Below are 16,208 nucleotides of genomic sequence, written 5' to 3'. Positions count from 1 at the left end.
AATGAGCACTCCACTCAAACACTGATACTGAGCTTCCTACAAGTGTGACTGTTCAGTGCAACTGTTAAAATTCTCTTTTCCGTAGTTTTTCATATTTTCCATAATTTCATCCTGCAGAGCACCACAGGAAAACTGAAGTCCATATTTCTAGACCAGGTCATGACAGTTAAAGACTCACAAGTCCAATGAACTATTCACAGCAAGACATGGGGCTAATAATTAGGAGTAAACAAACATAACTGCAAATGAGTTACCTCAATGTTCCTTGATTATAATTAGGTTGATGGTTTCTTTTGCATCTACATTATTAGCACTCATCATATTTACACAAACAAGTTAACAAATACATTCCATCCTAAATATTTACAAAGTAAGATCCTCTCTTTCTGGTGGACAAACTGAACAAGGGACTAAAACTTGCATGCACTTTCAACATTATTCCTTCTAATGGGAACACAAAGCTTTCCAACCCCATGAATCTGGGGGAATCCAGGAGTAAGGTGCCCCACACCTAAGATCTTGAGAAGCACATTGCTCTGGTTCCCAAAATCTTAGAAGAAAAGTCCCTGCAAAGCACTTGGTGCAGTGGTATTTATATGATTAACATCTGCAGTTACACTAGCTACAATAAAATCAGTAGAGCAATCATTCCAAATGCTTCAGGGCAGAAAATGATCCTCAGCTGAAGACAATAGATCATTTCCCTGTTACATTATTAGAATTAAGTATATTGAAGATAGTCTTAAATATTTGAAATGTTCTACACTTAGAGACTGAATCAATGGTCTATTCATCTTTGAGGATTCCTGTGAAGCACATTTTTCTATTATGATTACTACTTATATATTTCCTGCCCTTCACCTGTCATTTTCAAAAGAGCAATTCATTACAGTCACCTTCTTTTTCTTACATCCACAGTATTAATACTTCTAACGTTATTTTCAATTTACAGAAGATCACTCAAGTTCTAAGAAAAAGGTAGCACAAAGAAATAAAAAGTGATGCAAGGTCACAGACAGTAGCATGACAAGATCTCTGCAGGGACTGCCTATTGTTCCCATGTGTTTCCAATAGAGATTCCATGAACCATAACTGCTCGCAGTCACATCTCCATCCCACCTGAGACAATCTGTTTAGGGACTCAGAAAGAGCTTTATAAAACCTCTCATCTGAAACCACTAGAATATCTGGTGTTACACACCATACACTACCCACAAAGCACAAATGTTTGGCATTCTATAAAAGGTAGCACTGAAAGAAATTAGGCTTTGTCTTGAAAAAAACCCAAACAAACTCAATAATGAAGCAGATCAATAAAAGCAGAACAATGGGGCTATTAAATTACTATTTTCTAAGATACCGGATTATAATTCAACTTCACATTCTAAATTCCATGTAATTTCATCTCTGATTAATGCTAAGGAACTGTAAATTAGTCCCCATCCTCTCTGTAAACTAAGACTGTGATTTATTAAAGGACACCCTGATTTTTACATACTAGATTGTTGATTATAGGCAGGGCAGGTAACACCATCTATTAAGATTGCGTGACATATTCCATTACTTTACCCTTGTTTTCAATTACTCATATTTTTGCCAAATGAGAACTACTTGGGCAGAAATTTTCCATTCAGAATGTCAGCTTCATGCAGAGTTTTTTGGGAAATTTCAGCCAAAACAGTTCAACTATATTCAAGAACAAGGAATGATTTAGTGATAGCAGACTGAATTAATTTGATGACAGGGATACTGATGGAGGGGAATTGATCTGAACTCAGAATGAGAGAGTTGAAACTGAAGGATGATAGGCAGAAGAGTAGGATTTATTTTCATGGCACAGTAAAACAATAATATTCAGAAATAACCAGAAGTAGTGAAAGCACAGAAAAAGAACAGGAAGAGCTGGTAGATGGACCAATTTGAAACAAAGGATAGAAGTTACTGGGAAAGATGGCAAGAGTCTGTGATAGGAGGAATACATGGAAACATGTGCCTGAATGTATCTTTCTTCCTTATTTATCAATTCCTTTGTATAATAATGTGGGGGTTTAGAGATGTGAATGGTTAACTGGTTAACCAGTAAGCATCATCCTTACCAGGTGATGCTGGCCAGTTATAGTTAAGCAGCAACCCAGCTGGGCTGGAGCACTCCAGCCTGGCCAGAGTAACCCCTGCCCATAGCAGGGGGCTGGGCCCACCTTGCCATGTTGCAGAGAGGAGGCACTCCAACCCCCTACCCACCCACATTTAAGTGGGCTAACTAGTTAAACATAACTTTTAACCAGTTAACTGATTAAACAGGATTTTACATCCTGAGTGGGGGTGAGGAGGATGAACATGTCTATTATACGCTTCAACCTTTGACAAACATTTAAGTAATTTCTTTCAGTGCCACCGAAAATTGATAAGATCAGCACAACAACTAAGAAGCTTCATACAGCCACTATCTTTCCCCTTAAATCAATCTACCATAAAAATGTTTCCTCCTTTCCTCTCCTCATTTATGGATTTTCCCTCCAAAATTACAAAGATCCAGAACAGACAATGTTCAGTCCTGAAAAAGTGAGTTTCAGAGTAGCTTTCTAATAGTTCTTACTTCTAGCCCTGGTAGGTCCCAGGTATTAGACATTACAATTGCTATCACTTTATACATAGCTTAGTCATTTTATAGCTTTATAACCCTCCCTTGCCCTCTAAGTTCTGAAAAATTGAGTTTATGGTACTAAAGGGGGCTAGCTTTGCAGATTGAGGGAAATGAAAATCTTTTCAGAAGGAAACAATTTGCATCCTTCAGGAATTTCCAGTATTTGTTTTTGTCCTGCTTCAGGAACAACCGAGATGATTTTTTGGTAGAATTATACAGTCCAAAAAATCGGCTTCCAAGTGTTCAAATTAAATGCTTTGACATTGTGAAATTAAATATCTAAACAAAATCTCAATTGGAAATGAAACATTCTGAATTGACATTTCACTTTAAAATGACATTTTAAATTGATACATCTATTTGAAATTAACTGTTTCTATTTCAATCAACTCCCCAACTAGAAACTGCTCAGTTCAAATAAGCACTTCAACATGAAGTAAAATATTCTGATTACGTGATATTTTGGAAAAAATAAAATCTTAAAAAAAAATTCTAGTGTAAAATTTTAGTTTTAACTACATTTTCCAATGGAAAATACCTACTTTGGACATCTCTTTACAGGGGAATAGTCACACTACACTGGGTCTGTGGTGTGACTGCACATCCATGTTGCTTTTGGCTGTCATGCACCAGCATGTGTATCAGAAGTTTGGCCCCAAATACCCTGCATATCCAATTCCTCATTATCCAACATAATTTTTCAGTATTTTCACAGAAAAGCATTAAGTCTCTATAGACCCAATTCTCTCAACCTTACTCACAAGGTGTGCTTTATTTATGTTGATTTAAATGGGACTACTTTCTCCTCAGGGGAGGGATAGCTCAGTAGTTTGAGCATTGGCCTGCTAAACCCAGGGTTATGAGTTCAATCTTTGAGAGGGCCATTTAGGGATCTGGGGCAAATCTGTCAGGGATGGTACTTGGTCCTGCTGTGAAGGCAGGGGACTGGACTCGATGACATCTCAAGGCCCCTTCCAGCTTTATGAGATAGGTATTTGAGTAAAGGTGGTAAAACTGGACCCTTAATAATTACACCTCTAAGATACAATGTCGTAATTTTTCATTATACATTATAGCAATTTGTAATATAAGTGTTCTATTTTCCAGGTTTCACAGTTAATTAAAAATAAGGAGAACTCCTGCAAAACACATGCATTCTTACCTTTTCCGTAAACAGCCTTGACATCTGAGACACCATTAGATGACCAAGCAGAAGCCATATTATACGTTCCTTTCCCCATTCCATCCAGAAGGTCCACTCAAAGTCTGTGGGGTCCTAGAATACATAGATAAAAGATCGATACATGCTTTAAAACTGGAGGGGGGGGGAGGAGAGGAAGCATATGATGGAACACAGGAAAAGGTTTGACTAAACCTCAAAGGTTTATGATTCAATACCACAAAACATAGGAATGGAATCCATACACATGTTTGAAGTATCAGGGTCAGATTTTCAGATGTGATGAAAATTAAGGATGTTAAGGACTAGTCGACTATCGGATAAGCAAATTTCAAAAGGAGGAATGCGGAAGTGCCTATCGTCGTCTAGTTGAGTAGTCAATAGAAATTCCATCGACGACTCAACTAGTAACAATGAAAATCCATATTTCCAATTTATTTCAATTTTGTGTTTTGAATTTGTGGAACCATTTCTGTTGGTCTTACATTTTGTAAAACTTACATATGGGACCAAATCTGATTTGACAGTGACTATACTTTAATTTTCCTCCCAAAGCATCAAGATTTTTTCAAACTATAATATATACGAAGCAGCACAAATACATATATCAGGTCACCACTGAAAAAAGTGAGGAAATACTGACTCAGCACAGAATAAGATTCCTGATTTTAAGAGCTTTCTCTATTCATCAGAATGTATTTAATATTTACATGGCATGCTCATAGTAATAAGATTTCTCCAGAAAACCAGTCAGGAACAATATGTCCACTACACAAAGATCATCAACGGAATTTTCAGACCACAATTGTACATGTCTGTTCACCAGCATCTGAACTAAGGATGTGAAAAATCATTTAAAAATATAAATGTGTAACTGTTTAAAAAAAACACACTTAGCAGTTACACAATTACATGCACTGCAGGCTCTGCAGTATAAAGTTTAGCTTTATACTAGGGATGCTAAAAAGCAATTGATTAGGTAACCGTGTAGTCATTGAAAATCTCAAAGTTTACACAGTTACATGCTGCAAGCTCTGCAGGATAAAGCTTATACTGCGGAGTCTGCATCACAACTGGCTCCCCAGGAGCAAAGCAGGCTGGCCCCACTCCTGAGGAGCCAGCTGCACTGCAGGCTCTGTAGTACAAGTTTTATAATGCAGAGCCTGCAGCGCAGAGCGACAGCCAGCTCCCCGGAAGTTGACTAAGCCGGCTCCCTGCATGCAGTGACTCCCACCTGACACCCTACTGCCGGGAAGCAGCCTGTTCCTCCCGCACTGTTGCCCTGCTTTGGAGCTGGCTCCTGGCCCCGCTCCCAGGAAGCCGGCTGCCAACCCGCACTATTGGCTCTGATGCCTGCCATATAACAGTTAAAGGTAACTGATAAGTCCAGGCTTAGCCAGTTATACTATTACATCCCTACTTTATATTGCAGAGCCCACAGATAAGCCTCCTTGGGAGCAGGGCCACCAGCCCCTGCCAGTCTGCTTCCAAGAAGGAGGCTTTGCTCTGAGCTCTGCCAGCCCTGCTCCCAAGGAACCACAGCATGTAACCTGCAGCACGGGGACCAGGTCAGGCCCACCACAGACAGGGGCTGCAGTAGGCCCAGAGTGCATGGGGAGCTGCTTCAGCCCCTACTAATTAACCAGAACCAGTAAGCTGATATGCATGGGGAGCCGGCTTTTAAGCCGCTCTCTGCACATGCTGGCTCTGCGGAGCCTCCTGCCCCTCCTTGCTGCCTCCCACAGAGGTGGGGAGGCAGGTGGAAGTCAGTGCTCAGGTGGAGCCAGCCCCCCAATAGAGCCTCCTGCCCCCCTCCCGCACTGCTGTCTCTGCAGCAGCAGCAGCATGGGGGAGAGAGGAGCAGCCCGGATGCCAGCACAGCCTCTTTCCACAGGGCCCCTGCAGACATGGGCTACTTCCGAGGAGAAGCCTCTGAGGGAGACAGGCCCAGATTTGCCACGGACAGAGGCTGCTTTGTGGGATGCCACCACAGCCTCTGTCTGCCCTTACTCATGACAAAACAAAGTATCAAAAAAAACTCATAGCAGCATATTAGCTTCAACTTAATTTCTGTTAAAATTACTCTGGATATCTTCCAATATTTGAATATTTTTTAATTTTATAAAATGGCCCAGTCAAAGAAAATGCCTGAAGGCAGGGGGGAGGTAGGTTACATGCAATTTTGACTCATTGCCTCCTACCTATAATTAATATTAACCAACACTTTTTTGAAACACAACCTATTTCCTAGTTGAGACATGCCCATACTACTGATCACAGTGTTTCTTGCTAGATTCACCTGCTTCAGTGAGACTACTCAGGGTAGGAAGTATTATATATGCCTACTAAGTGAAGAAAGAGAATGTCATAACGCAGCACAATCTATACAATCTTCTGCCCAGACCAAGAAAAGTGCCTACAAAATATTCAATAAACTGAATGTTAATATATGAGTCTAAATAACAAATTGCAAAGTCTCATCAACCATGAAATATTGCCACAGATCATGACAACTGTTTTCAGGGACACCTGTTGAATGGCACTACAAATCACATCAGTATAAACTTCTGATCCCTTTCCTCAGGAAAAATTCCCACACTTTTAGCTTCAAAGAATATTACATAGTTCCTTCCCCCATCCTAGAGTTTGTTATCCCTGTTACTGCCTTCTCTCCTCTAACTTTTCCATCATTTTCAGTCAACAAACAGAAGCCAATCAACTAGAACCAATTCTAATACTTCACATTAACTTTTCAAGGAAGACAGGCTTGTTCTTTTCCTACGTGAGGCCCAGTCCCGCAAGCCATCTCACCAATTCTGCCTGAAGCAAATATGAAGTCAAGGCTGATAAAAGTGGGGAACTGCCAGAGACTAACAACTTAAAACCGCTAGTATTCCAGAAATGATGCTCCCATTTTAAATGACTCACCCACAGCATAGACCTCTCTGTTCTGCCACATTTTGTTGAATTCTGTATCATTACTAGCCAGGCGGCTTTTACAACATTTAAAATGCAGAGTCACTGCGATCCCAGACCTGGTGCAAGCCGGAGCCAGGACTGGGAGCAGGAACTACCCCCGCTGCAGCTCTGCATTTTAAATGTAGTAAAAGCCGAGCAGCGCTTACTACATTTAAAATGAGGAGTCGCCGCAGTCCTGGAACCAGCACCAACTGGGACTGCTCAGTCCCAACTTGCGCTAGGTCCGGGACCTTACCCTGCTACACCTCTGCATTTTAAATGCATCAGGGGTAAGTCCCAGACCCAGCATGAACTGGGACTGAGCAAGCCTGGCTCAGTCCCAGCTCACACCGGGTCCAGGACCACTGAGAATCTGCATTTCAAATGTAGTAATAGCCAGGAGCTACAGTAGGGGTAGTCCCAGATCCATCAAGAGCCAGACTTGCTCAGTCCCAGCTTGCTCTGGGTCCAACAGCCCTGTTCACAGAGGGTTCTGACTCACAAAGCAGCCCCCGTCTGCGGCGACTGGGGCTTGCCACGAACAGAGGATGCTACCTGTGATACAGAGGCAACAGGGGGGCACAAATGCGAGTAGTCGACCCAACTAGTTGCTTACCTCCCTATTTTAAACACTATTGTACCGTCCCTTCTAAAACTAGCAATTTCTCTGTATAAAGTCCAGTGTGTTCAGTGAGATCATAGAGTTAAGTGTAAAGTCATCAGAGGCTCATCCTCCCCCAATAATATCTTCAGATCAGCAACCACTAAGATGAAGAAAACCATTTTCATTATTTACAGCATAAAGTTATTTGAAAAACTTAAACCCTTGATATGGGAAGACTAGTAACAGAAACTAGAATTCATCACTGGTGCCTACACCTGCTAAGCAACCATACACTCCACAGAGTAAGAATGGGGGACTATCCAAGAGAAAATAACCTCTATGAATTACAAATATGTTCTTGGTTTTACAAATCACCAGTGCCACATCAACATGTGACTGACATCAAGATTTGACTTCAAGTGTACAGGAGTAAAAGGCTAGCAGTACATTAAAACCCTGCCACCTATTCCCTCCTCGTGGAGAACGTCGGAGAGGCTAATATAGATGGTCATGCTTATTGTGGAGTCAGCCCCATCTGGAGCATCCTCTAATAGCAGAACTGGCATGCCAGCCTCTGTTCCCCTCCTGCAGATTCCCCAACACTACATAAGCTTCCATGCCTCAGTATCACCCCTCCTGGAGTCCAGTTTATTAAAAAAATAGTCTACATGGTCAACGATAAATGATTGTTTTAGAACATCTACCACCCCAGCATAGATAGTCCTTAAAACCTCTCCAATCTCAGACAAATACTCACCAACTTTATACCCCTCAACAGAAACACGATTCCAGGAACCTATCCAGGAATAAATCCTGTTGCCGACTCTGTCCACACATCTACTCTAGTAACACCATTACAGGACCTAACCACATCAACTATACCATCAAAGGCTCATTCACATGAATATCGAGTAATGCAACATATGCCATCATGTGCCAACAATGCCCCTCTGCCACACACATCGGACAAACGGAACTGTCTATACCAAAAAAAAAAAAAATAGACACCAAGCATTCAGAATGGCAACATCCAAAATCTACTGGGGAAGCTTATAACCTCCATGGACACAGTTTCAGACTTGCAAGTTGCAATTCTCAGTTAGAAAAACTTCAAAAACACACTGCAGAGAGGAACTGCTGAGCTAGAATTTGTATGCAAATTTGATGTCCTTAACCAAGGTCTAAACAAACACAAAGAGCGGTTCTCTCAGGTAACTTCCCATTCGGGTACTCTCAACTTCTCAGTTGGAGATGAGCCACATTCATTCCAATTAATGCTGATGTCACAGTCCCATCTCTGTATCCCTTTCCTTCCCTCCCTCCCGACCTTTCTTTTTTCTCTTCTGCATTTGAGATGAGTTGTAGTTCACAAAAGCTTATGCTCTAATTCCCTAATAAATCTGTTCATCTTTAAAGTGCCATTGAACTCCTTGTTTTTACCCCCTTAATGCCTCTCATACCACATGCCATCTTGAGTCACCTGGGCTCCCTGTTGGCTCTCTTCAGTCCTTCTACCAGAACAGCCACCTCAGCCCTTCCACTTGGAATGCAGCCCAGGAGAAACTCCCAAAGCCTCATTGCTGGGAATCCATCCTCACCAGGAAAACATCCCACTCTTCTTCTTGTCTTGTCACATTTTTTGCTGTAGCCAGGCCAACAGGTAGGCCTTTCCACCAGTCCCCTGCCTTCGGCCCTCTCTGTCCATCAGCTTCAGCTCTAATGTCAGCAGGCAAATCTCTCTGTTTCTGTCTGGCCATCAGCCCTCTCCAGCCCTAGATCTCTGGCATGGGAAGGACAGCCAGCAAATCCCTCTGCTGCTCTTCTAAGCCTTCTTCCAGGAATACCTATGGTTTCCTTCAAGGACCTCCGACACTCTCCTGGTCTCAGGCTGCTCTCACCTGCACAGACCAAGGGCCGTTTTTAAGCCCAAGTGGGATCAGAAAACAAACCATTCTTACAGAGCAACTGACATCGTCTGACAGAGCCCACCAATGTTTGAAAGGGCTTATTTTGCAGATGGACACATTTCAGCTTTATTTTCCCTGGAATACCTGTTAAACATGAGATTCTCTGAAGAAGTTTATTTTTGCACACCACACAATCCTTTCTACTAGCCCAGTAGCCATCAACCTTTTTTCATGTGTGGATCCCTAAAAACATTTGAATGGCAGTGCTAACACCTCTGGAAAACTCAGACAGTCTTTGAAGCCCCAGGGGTCCACAAACCACTCGCTGAAAATCACTGTATCAGAAGTAGTCCTACCAGAAATTAGGGATGTAAGCAAGTAGTAAACTACTCACATTTCAGAGGCAGGAGCATGGGGAGGGCCAGCGGCAGATTTGGGGCAGCGCGAGCAGGGCGGCTGCCCCGGGGACCTGCGCTTGCAGAAGCCCCGCGCATGCACCTTGTCAAAGGGGGGGCCCGTGAAATTGTGCTGCCTGGGGCCCCGCGGAACTCTCATCTGCCCCTGGGGAGGGCCAGCCTCAAACAGGGCTGATGTTGCTCCAGCAGCAGCTCCCTGTCTGCGGTGGCCCGGGCTGGCCACAGACGGAAGCTGCTCCAGCCAGGCAAGAAGCCCAGCTCAATTCCAGCTCACGGTGGGTCCCAGATCTATCCCCACTGCAGCTCTGCAGTTTAAATGTACTAAAAGCCGGCAAGAAGGCAGCCCGGCTCTTACGACATTTAAATTACAGAGCCACAGCAGGGATAGGTCCCATACCCAGTGTGAGCCGGGCTACTGTCCCAAGTCGACTAATAGAGTAGTCAATAAAAATTCTATCGACTACTTGAATAGCCAACTAACCACATCTTAACATCCCTACCCGAAATCTCTCTTACACTGGTCAAGTGTAACAATTACAAGTCACAAATATAAAATTAATAGAGTCATTTTAGAACAGATTGAGACTTGGGCCAGATGCATGCACAGGAGAGTAAGAACCCACCTTACATTGTTAAATGGGTTACTCTACACTTGAGCCCAGGCGCACAGGATTAAGGCTCAGAGCAATCCTACTTACTCCCGCCAGGAAGCACATGGGTAGAGAAGAGGAGAGGAATGGTCAAGAGCCTGGGCTTCCCTCCCCCTACTCCTTGGCCAGTATAGATATCTATCCAAGGCTCTTCTATGACCCCCATCACCACAGTATTAGCTCACCTATGAATCTTTAATATAGTTATCCTCACAACAGCCCAGAAGGCAAGGAAGTGCTACCATCCCCATTTTACAGGTGGGAAACCAAGGCTCAGAGCGATCAAGTAATTTACCCAAGGTTACATGGGAAGTCTGTGGGGGAGCAGGGACTTGAGCCCAGATTTCTCAACTCTTCAGCTCATGCTCTAACCTTTTTTGGGCCACCCTTTCTCTCTGTTTATTCAGTGAGGCTCTGATCCTGAAATATGCTCCACTCAGGCAAACCCCAAAGTCTGCACTGACCCCTGTTGAATTCAGTAACACTCTATGGAAGCACTCGGGACCCTATGCACAGAAATGTGAGTTATATCCAGACCAGTCTAACAAACACTTAGCCATGTGGTTTACTTTATGTCCCATGAATTGCTCCACTGAAATCATGGAACTATACAGAAAGCAGAACATTAAACATGCTCATAGGTCTTTGCGGGCACAGGGCCATAGTTTCCTCTGTTGTGTCTGAGAAACACAGGAAAGAAAGTTATCCGAAATAATAGGAAAATGTGAGCACACAGTAATAGATCAAGGAACAGAGGTGCAGCTACTGCACATCAATCTATAGTTAACTACGTTTTTAGACTGACTAGTTTTTAAGTTGCTGGTGTCCCTTTGAGCTCTTCCTTGCCTATTAGTCGATAACTGTCCCAAATACTAAGACTAAGTTCATCCTCAGGACTCCCAGTCTCTATGGACTCAAAGCTGACACACTCAGATCTGTTACTGATCTCTAGCCTTGCTCCTGACAGTTTCCCCATAGGGCCAGAATCCAAAATACAATCAGTTTTGTTTTTTGACATGAAAAACAAAAAATCTTGGTCTATCCTTAACCAATACTGTCTGTCCACTGTGGATTATTCTTTTATTTCTGCTGGCAAAAAAGCTGAAATAGATTTATTTCCATGCACTGTTAAGTTCAAATTGGGTAATCAACTGCTTTCATACTGCTTCTCTGAAAGTTAATAAAAGACTTACATGTATATGTTCCTATTTAGAAATGCAGCTTTCTGTGAAGATAAAACATTTTTATTCTGGAGCTGTGGCTGCAAGACCTCCTTTTTTGTTGTACTGTGTCAAGTTCTTAACATATCAGATAAGACATCTAACCAGGAGAAAAGAGCAAGTAAAACAACATTAGCAAGTAAAACCACAAGCTCTTCATGTTAATAAGAACATCTCACACTCACCCCCTTAAGCTTTACACCTTCTAGTTTCTAGGTCCTAAAGTGATATTTAGAATGTAATTACTCTTGCTCCATGACCAAATGAGTCAGAATGTTGCCCTTTCAGATCTCAAAAGAATATCAGCAGGAGGATATACCTTTAACAAGACCCTTCAGTATATTTTATTACAATTCTTCACCTTACAGATAACGAGGTCTTGACCTAAAAAAAAATGCACAATTTAAACAATCCCTTACTCTGCCCAGAGCACAAATTACAATGTTCTCATAGGATGCTGTACCAAACTGTTCAACTATCCAAAGGCTGAATTAAAACATTGGGGAAAATGGAACAGGAAAACTCTTTTGGAGCAGTAAGAATAATAGGGATAAGGGCATCTCTAGCCTTTTCTTTAACTCCTATGGAACTGTTGTGTCTACATCCAGGTCCACACCCCAAAATGTTAGAATGGCTATGTCGGTCAGCGGCATGGAATAAACTACACCAGCATTTCCCAAAGTGTGGTCCGCAGCCCAGTACCAGTCCTTAGAAAAAAATACCGGTCCTCAGAAAAATGATCATGCACGATCCTATTAATTTGTGTGACAGGGTAACAGCACCCCGCACTGCCGAGCGCAGCAGTGCAGCCCTCTTGAGAGAGCCCGCTGCCGCAGCGTATCTCCCGGGCATGCTCCTGGGTGGCGGGGCTAGATCCGGCCGGCGCAGGGACCCAGGGAGAAGACCAGGTGCTGTGCACACCAACGCAGAACACCTGGCACTTGATGCAGCTGGGGGAGCTGGCGCCAGCTGATAAAGTGGCCGGGATTGGGGCCAGGTGGGGGGGGGTGGCACAACCTGCCTGACAGGTAGGGCCAGCAACACAATTTATTTGCATATTCAACATTTGCTTATGAATATGCAAATAAATGTTACCGATCCTCCAAAAGCTTGTGAATGGGTTCACTGGCCCCCCGTATCAAAAAGATTGGGAACCACTGAAATACACCCAATAACCAAAATAGGTATGCTAGGAAAACACATAGCATTGACACAGCTACATTAACAGAAGAATGATAATAGCTAATGTGAGCATAAACTGAATAAATCCCAGGGGGCTCTGCTGCTACAGCTGCACTGGTATAGCTATATCTCCAAAGCCCATGTTGTATAGACAAGGGCTACATGATTCTGTTCCTACCAGTCAAATCCTGAATCCTCTCCCATATCCCCAGTGTAGAGGACTTTAAACACAATGGAATGTTAAATAATCAGTATAATACATAAATAACCAATAGACCAAGCTATAATCACATATAGTTTCTTCTGTAAGAACACACATCTTATGCTGATGTAAACAGCATGAGTAAGACGAAGCATCCCTGATGTGACAAACTGTGTTGGCAGCTTTCAATTGGAGCAGAGCACAGAGAAAACAGCAAAAGCTGGCAGAGCCACAAAGTACATGCCATTAATGAAGGACTAATTTTGTAATATACAGAAGCTCTACATAGGATGACATATTAAAATCATGCAGAAACATAAGCTGGTGCTGAATATGGCAGCTCATTTGTTAAGCAGAGCATCTGGCTGGGAGCACAAGACAACAGAGCTCTGGGATCTACACCTGCCTATTGGTCCCCTGGGGTAGTTCAAGGTGTTAGCCCTTATCTACAGAACTCCAAACGACCTAGAACCAGCCAACATGAGGGATCACCTCTCTCCCTGTGCCACACTGGGAGTTCTCAAGCTGGATCCACCCCATTATTAAAGAGAAGGAACCTCAGTCAAGACTCTGGACTTGCAATCAAAGCTCGGGATCTTGCTCCCCATTTTGACCAAAGCAGTCTCAAGCTGAAACCTTCTGGGTACAACACAAAAGCCATTGTGAGGGAAGGTTGAGAGTATGTTCTTGAGTGGAAGAGTTGGAGCAAGGGCCTCTTTAGTTTCTTCAATTTACTGGCTGGCTAAGTTAGTCCGATACTCACGCACAAATATTTCATGAAGCTGGGCTCTCAGCACTATATTACTCAGTTATGAAACCTGAAGCTTTTGTCTGACTACTTACAGTTGTTCAAATCTAAAGAAATGATAATACAGTACACTCCATGCAGAAGGTAAGCATGACAACTATGGACCACATAAGCCCGTGGGCATAGAATAATTTCACCCACCGGCAGTATTAACTTGACTATGTAGGAGAAGAGTGTATGTTGATATACCTATGTGCCTGCAAAGATGAGAGTATGAGGACCATAGAACAGTGAGGGCGTGGACATAGAGAGGTCAGATCCAGCCTTTAGAATCCACATTTTGAAAGGGGTTGATAAGCCTCCTAGATCCATGGCATAGTGGTTCACTAGCTTACCATCCTCTGTGGCTGTCACACAAACATGAAGCACCTATTACTTTCACCTGACTTTGTCCCTATTATTAACATGGAAAAGGCTAATTTCTACTTATATGCCAAACCATCTTACATGATGAAATGTTAAAAAACAGACTAGTCAATCTAAAAAAAAATTGTTACAATAACTATACCAGCATTTGTGTGTTGCCCCAGCCTACTCCTATAACTTTACATTCAAATATTCCTATCACCAATGATAATTCTCTCCCTCGTCACTGGGTGAAAGACCCACACAAACTATGGCCCTGGTCCTGCAAAGATTTATGCATATGCTTAACATTCTATTTTCTTTGTTGCTCTCAATGACCTTAGTGGAATTTGTCATAGGACCCGAAATAAAAGCCAAGTGTCTTATATATAACCCCCTCTCCCCTCGTCGTCCCCCCAGTGTGGCTGTCTTTGATACAATCACAAGGAACTGGACTTGATGTGCCAAGTCCCTTCCAGTCCCACACCCTACACAAAGCAAAGCCATTATGCAATCAAATAAAACAAACAGGAAAAGTACTACAGGGGGTGCATAGGGAGGCCAATCCTTTTTAGGATAAACACTGACACCAGAAATTAAGTGACTCTGCTGCTACAGATGCCGAAGGACAGCACTCAAGACAAAAACTAATACAGTAATTCCTCATTTAACACTATAGAAAAGTTTCAGAAAATGACCGTGTTAAGTGAAAACATGTTATGTGGGGTCAATTTTCCCATTGAAAATAATGGAAAAGGTGGGGGTTGCATTTCAAGCAGAGTTGTCTGTTGGGACTGGGACATAAGGTTGAGGGAGAAAGGGGACTGGGTTACAGCAGGGAGGGGAGGTGTTTGGCTCTGGGGAAGGGAAGGGAAGGAGAGGGGGACTGGGTTGGGAGTATGCCCCTGTGACGGGTCTGCTGTGACGCGCACTGCATCTGGCGAGGGGGGGGCGGTCACCAGGGAATGGCGTGGCGAGCGGCAAACCCTCCACCGCTTTGCAGGGAGGCGGGGGAAGCCCCGTGCAGCTGCTGGCAACGGGCTGGCAGGGGAAATCGTGTTATTCTGGGGACAGTCGTGTAATTCAAAAAACGTTCCCTAAAAAAAAAAAATCATGCTATCGCGAAAACGCGTTAAGCAGGCACGTGTTAAATGAGGAATTACTGTAAAAATTTCTAGATCAGGTCACATGCCATCAGGTAAGCTATTTTTTTCTCTTGAGGGATCAAAAACTCAGGAATAAAACTAATTTTATTTACAGAACTGATTGTTCTCCCAATTCTAAATCAGTATTCAGGGCTGGTAAGTGTATGCTCTTGAAAAGTTCTGTCAGTATTCCAGGCTTGGCACTGAAAATTAAGTTGAGGGAGGCAGGGCATGGAAAGAAAAGTGTGCTACTAATGGATTGCTTTTAATTTATTTATTTGATTGAAAACATTGGGCCAGAATTCCTTCCCTCCCACAGTGAGCCCTGCAGCAAAAGTTAAAGGGAAAGAACTTTCCTGTCACATTGGAGGATGTGCAGAGGGAGGGAGGCAAATAATAGGCTCCATAAAAATCTGAGTAACTCTTTAAAACACATCAATTATAATACTCAACTGAGGAGAGAGAATATAGCTTACCACACATAATAATTCTCAAAATATAGGAATCTGTGCCAAGCGTTCTACCAAGGAACAGATTATTGTTTAATATGGTTATCATAAAAGTTGGTTGCAATCCACTTCAAGATGACTTCCACTGGACTGCTAGAAATATGAGTTTATACTAATCTTACAAACAAAAATTATCAGTAATATTCACTGACCTTACCTTTTTAAGTCCCCAAAACAGAGTATCTTTTTCCAATTCAAATTCTCTTTCAAGTTCCTCTTCATATTCTGTTGAGAATAATACCCCGCATTAATAACTGCTCACCAAGAAAAACAAGAATCAGTAGGCCTGCCACATTAGTTTTAAACAGTATGAAATTCTTTATATCTACCTCAAAAACACATGAATACTGTAAGCAGGAATAGAGGTTCTTTATGTGGGAAAAAAATCAAGAGGGGAAAGGAGGGCACAATTTTTACATATAACCAAAATAGTCACTA

At 42.6% G+C, this 16,208-nt stretch overlaps 1 protein-coding gene across 8 annotated transcripts in view; it reads right to left on the bottom strand.

Moving 5' to 3' along the window:
* The window catches only part of HHAT (hedgehog acyltransferase), a 369,064-nt gene that overhangs the window by 343,398 nt on the left and 9,458 nt on the right, over window positions 1-16,208 (bottom strand). For 5 of the 8 annotated variants that reach the window (XM_014580487.4, XM_075925124.2, XM_075925126.2 and 2 more), the window contains 2 exons: window positions 15,928-15,995; window positions 3,807-3,920 (listed from right to left, as the gene is read on the bottom strand). In XM_014580487.4, coding sequence (XP_014435973.2) covers window positions 3,807-3,920; window positions 15,928-15,995 — 182 coding nt within the window. Of the gene's footprint in view, window positions 1-3,806; window positions 3,921-11,552; window positions 11,680-15,927; window positions 15,996-16,208 lie in introns of all 8 variants that reach the window. The other 3 variants (XM_075925129.2, XM_075925127.2, XM_075925130.2) reach the window with 1 other exon arrangement.

Source organism: Pelodiscus sinensis, chromosome 3, assembly GCF_052426305.1.
Source record: "Pelodiscus sinensis isolate ZL-2025 chromosome 3, ASM5242630v1, whole genome shotgun sequence".
In the NCBI taxonomy this organism is placed as follows: domain Eukaryota; kingdom Metazoa; phylum Chordata; order Testudines; family Trionychidae; genus Pelodiscus; species Pelodiscus sinensis.
This window is presented reverse-complemented; position numbering and strand designations above follow the sequence as displayed.